Source organism: Atta cephalotes (assembly GCF_000143395.1).
Source record: "Atta cephalotes unplaced genomic scaffold scaffold00066, whole genome shotgun sequence".
NCBI classification, from domain to species: Eukaryota; Metazoa; Arthropoda; class Insecta; order Hymenoptera; family Formicidae; genus Atta; species Atta cephalotes.
This window is the reverse complement of record NW_012130130.1, coordinates 95,903-101,288: the sequence shown is the minus strand read 5'-3', so window position 1 is coordinate 101,288 and position 5,386 is coordinate 95,903. Positions and strand designations below refer to the sequence as shown.

Here is a 5,386-nt window from a genome sequence, read left to right as displayed (position 1 = left end):
CGGCCAGTTACTGACAATTTCATTTTAAGAGATGTCATTACTTCGATAGTGAGTTGGTTCGACGGTGACTTCAAAAGAAGATAGAAGTATTTGACGGCGACTTTATAGAAGGATTCATTGGCAATCTCAAGTGTAAGAGACCTCGACGATAGTTTCGCGACGGAGGTGGCATCGGCACAGAAGTTAGAGTTCTTTTTTTTAAGACCTCGCCCGTGATTATTGAGCCGTAGTTTTTCGGCGAGACGAAGGCAGATGCTGTGGCGGGGATTGGGGACAGAAGTACTATGGCAAAATCAAACTCTCCCCCCCTTCCGAAAAAAGAAGAGTAAGATAAGATCTTAAGAAAAGAGGTAAGAAGATACTAGACTTTCTCGATAAAAAAATGAGGGGATCCGCAAGCGAGTTCCTCCAAATGATTAGGATCTTCTCTGGAGAGGAACTGAAGAGAGATCCTGCTAAGAAAGAAAGAAGATTCAGAAAGCCTCAAGGATGAAGGATTGAGCCTCAGGAGGACCAGAACTCTGGCAAAACTGACAGCAGAGCAATAGAGAGCAAAAAATTAATCGGGAACTCAAGATTCCTTTGAAAACCAACGCTCGAAGAAACCATGATTATCGGGATGACAATCTACAAGAGAAAGGATATTACGCATGTGTCTTACCGACTGTTGTAAAGAAGTGAGCGTGTTGCCGAAGTGACTTGCCCTTTGATTATCTAACAACAAGATCTTGAGATTCAGATATGAGCCGTTGTCATGTCCGTCAGATGTGTCTTTAGATCTGCCCTAGCATTTTATCGTACGCTGGGCTCTGTGTTTCTTCACTAATAAACGTTTCTTATTCCATTTTTATTACACACGCGTATTTCATTTCCACGCGTTTCAGTTCGAGAGTGCGTGTACACGTGCGTGTATACATCCGCGAGACTTCGTTAACCAGTTGCATGTGTGCGAATTGGCCGCACGGATGTGATTCAAGATTTGACGCAACAATATTTCTCTCTCAGTTATCGATTTTGTTAAAGCTACTATCTTGCGTACAAAAGTCGACTCAAATCGCTTCGTATTGCGATTCTGATTAGAGGATCTCTAATTGCGATGATTACGTGCGTTTTCTCTCGTTTTGCACATGTAAAAAGTATATATATTTCAATTCTCTCTTTTTTTTTTGCACTTTATGCACATGCACGAAACGAGAGAGAAACGCACTCATCATAATCAGTGCATTCTTTTCTAAGTAAGTAGGATTATTCCCACTCCTCGAATAATCGGTTTAGAGATATTGGCGAATTGAAAGCACTAGTGCACATTAAAGCCATCGTACACTGATTTAATTTGAGTATAAAAATGAAAAACATATATTTCGAATTATAAAATATATATATATTTTAAAAAAAAGAAATATATATATATATAAATATATGTATATATATATATATATTATTTTTTATTACTTAATAGTAATAAAATGTATTGAGTATTTCAGAATTTAATCAATTTTTATATTTATGAATAAGTATATCTTTATGTTATTTTGTATACGACGTAATGTGCATTACTCTTTAATGTGCACTAGTGAGCACTGAATGCGTTCAATCGAATTCGCTATATGTCTGTAGACATTCCTAAACAAGGCGATAGATGAAGTTGAACTCGCTTTGCATAGAAAGTCAGCGCTTCGTCGCAGGAAATGAGATGGAAATCGCTTCGCGGGGAATTCCCTTAATCGGTCCACCTCATATCTTTTTTTCTGCTTAGAGTTATCTAACTTTTTGTGTAAAGCAGAAAAATAATTACTATTTTAGATTATTAAAAACTTTTTAATAAATAACAAGAGACGGCTATAACTTGTTGAAAGTCACTCAAGATCGTAACTTTAATATGTCAAGATCAAGATCATTGGAGGAGATGTCTCCTAATATAAAAAATTACCCATTTAATTTTTAATTTTTAATTTGATGCTATAATTTTTTTTAGGAATAATAATTTTTGAGAATTATGCCATTACTTGAATTGGATTAGGACACCATTAGTAAGAATATGTTTGAAGGAATGAAAATGTCAAGAAAAATCAAGATAGCTGTTATATGTATTTATTGAGGAATAATAAGGAATATTTTTTGAAAAAGAATGAGGGTTGTTATTGTTTGTGTTGGAATAAAAATAATTTACAGAAGAAGGAGGAAAAAATTGGTTTTACCAAAGTAAATATCTATTTCTCAAAATGATTAATTACTTTGAATTCAAAGAGAAAGACACAAAACGTTTTTTTTCCAAAATCCTATTATTTCTTCTATTTAAAATGATATCAATGAAATATTTTAAGAATTGAGGTATTAATATTAATAATTGAATTTCTTTTTACTCTAAGCATACTAAACATTATTTTTTCTATTTTTGTTATATATGTATATATTTCCTATTTCTGTTATTATATATAGAAAACTATTTATCTTTTCTTAAACATCATTAAGAGAAGAATTCAAATATTTGTTAAAATTTCAAGCTTTTAACAATTAAATTTTGGAAAATTTAAAAAGAGAAGGGATTTATCATTCTTCTTTCAGTAGAACATTAATATTAATTTATGAGGAAATATTAATTATTATAAATCTTGTTTAATTAAATGGAAAGTTAGTTTATGCGAAAGTATTGTAAAGATATTTCATTGGCACTTTATATTTGTTAAATGAATTTTATTCTAGAAAAAATCGCCAAGACACTGGATACTCGACATCCAGCTCTCGTAATTCCAGTAAACATGACAAGTTTGAAGAAATAAAAAAAATTGTCACGCAGAGAGGAAGCTAAACGTGACATTTCTAATGAAAGACGTAAAAGGAGAAAGAACAGAATGTTTTTTGAAAAAAGCGAGAGGAAGTCGATAATGATTAAAAATGACAATAACTTTGACAGAAACTCCATTCGAAAGTTCGATATTGAGTCCTCCAGTGAAGAACCAGCTGAATGTAAAGTTGTCAGAGAAGGCAGTGAATTGAAGCCCAATAGAAAGAGGTAAGCTGTTGAAATGTTAAGACAAAATCCACAAAGATTTTATTATAAGTGCTGAAGAAAGAAAGCTTTTAATAGTATCTTGTAAGTATGATTTTAAAATTTTCAATATACATAATGGATGTTTAAAAAATGTTAGATTTTTCTTTTGAAACTATTTTTAATCCAGAATGCTTTTTCCAAAAATAATAAAATCAATAAATTCTTTAAAGTAAAAAAATTAATAAACTTTAAAAAAGTATATCTTTAATTCAAGTTTTTTATACGCTTTGATAAATATTAAAACAAAAAAATAAGAAATCCAGCACATTTAGCATATAAAAAATACTTAATTCTAATACAATAGCCATTTCGATTTCTTGTCAAGTGGATACTAGCCCCACAGAAGTAACTTTTTGTATTTTTACAGTGAGTGTAAGCATGCGCATCGAAAGTGCAGACAAAGCAGAAATTAATAACAGAATTTGGGTATTGTTATATTATTAATTATTTAGTACAATTCTAGTCATATATATTTCTTTTATACAAATCTGGAATTAATGGCAACGCAGTATTAATTTCAAAAACAAAATTTTATCATAAAGAGAATGCTAAATAAAATTTTTAAAGTCAAATAAGGAAATGTTATTTCAACGTTGCGGCAGCATAACAATTCATATAAGAAAATCAACATATTAAGAATGTGATTTAGTTCTGAGGGCTTTGCAAAAGATGGCACACATTTAAATATTGTCGAAGACATTCCAATCACAAGTATTATTCCTTATTTCTAGGTGTTCGTGGCGTTTTTCCCGTTAGATGTGAACGGGAAAAACGCCTCGAATTTTTTCCCATACCTAATATTACTCCATATTTAGTCTTTTACTAATCAATAGACACAATAAACATCGTGTTTATACCATTTTAAAATTAAAGCTTCCTGAAGAACATTTCGATATGCGATACTCTTTTTTTTTAATAAGAAGAAAACGACAGATAAAAATCATAGAATTCTGATAGAAATTTATGATGTTGTTCCATTAATTAAGACATATGAATATTGGTTCTGTCGATTCAAAAGTGATGATTTCAATATTAATGACAAAAACTGGAAAATGCAGGTTTGGTAATATTATTGGATAAAAATATCCACTTCAGAACTTGCCAGAGAATTACATGTTGAACATACAACAGTTATTAAATGTTTACGTGATATGTTGCTTAAATAAATCAGTTTTTGAAAAAAAAAATCTAAAAACTAAATTACACTCCTAATGGATTCAAAAATAGATTGAAAAAGCATTGTTACACTTCAATATTACAACATCTTAACAACGTTTTATACAAAATGAAATCTTGCCATGGAAATAATGACAATACTTATATAGTGGATTAATATTGAATCGGAAACGTTGAATTACAAGTGTAAATGTTGCCTTAACATCCAAGTAGAACAGCAGCGCCTGCAAAGTTTTAAAAAGCACTTAAAAGCAATTTTTTGCGGTTTCTTAATGTTTCGTAATGCCTCTTTTGGGATCATAAGATTTAATGTTGAAAAAACATTATAGAAACGTCCAATGTCCGAATTAAATTTACAAATCAATGTTAATCCAACATTGACTCAAAGTATGCAGTGTTGATTTTATGATTTTATGAATCAATATTTATTCAACATTTATTCAACTTATAAACAATTTAGATTCATATGTAGATAGATATATATGTATAATATATGTAGTTTCGTATGGAAATCTTTGAACCTCTCGTCAAATAGTTCGCGATTCATAAAAATTTTAGAGCCTGTGCGCGATTTTTTAATCGAGTGATGAATATCATCATCTCTTTGGCCTCTGATGAAATCTGATGCAAACATTCCGAGAGTAGAAAGTTGTAAGCTTTATTATTTATTTATTTGTCCCCAAAATTGAACCAATAATTAAAAAGTAAATAATTCGCTAATTCAAATAATAATCTTTTAAATATTCAAAATTGTTATTAAAATCAACGGAATTGATGGAATAGACAATTCTCGCGTTTAATACTCTCTCTTCCTAAGGGCGCTTCCACGATTAACTCAAACTATTCCTATCCAGATGCAATCTAAGCTGCTATCACAGAGCAGTTTCTCAATATATACATTTCTGTATTTCTTTCCCATTCTGCTTATACATATTTAATCCCAATTGGTTTTGTTCCATGATTTCTTCCCATCTTTTTTTGTCATAATCAACAATAACTAATTCTACGCATATCGCCTCTCCACTTGCGCATACATGCACACATACACACACACACACACACACACACACACACACACACACACACACACACACACGCACGACACGACACACACGCACGCACGCACGACACGACACACACACACACACACACACACAC

At 31.2% G+C, this 5,386-nt stretch overlaps 1 protein-coding gene across 1 annotated transcript in view; it reads left to right on the top strand.

Annotated features, from left to right (window-relative positions):
- Positions 1-3,017, top strand: part of LOC105623868 — a 95,530-nt gene extending 92,513 nt beyond the window's left edge. Inside the window, 2 exon segments of the mRNA XM_012205241.1 lie at positions 2,704-2,794; positions 2,796-3,017. Of these exon segments, the coding sequence (XP_012060631.1) occupies positions 2,704-2,794; positions 2,796-3,017 (313 nt within the window).
- The last annotated feature ends 2,369 nt before the right edge of the window (positions 3,018-5,386 follow it).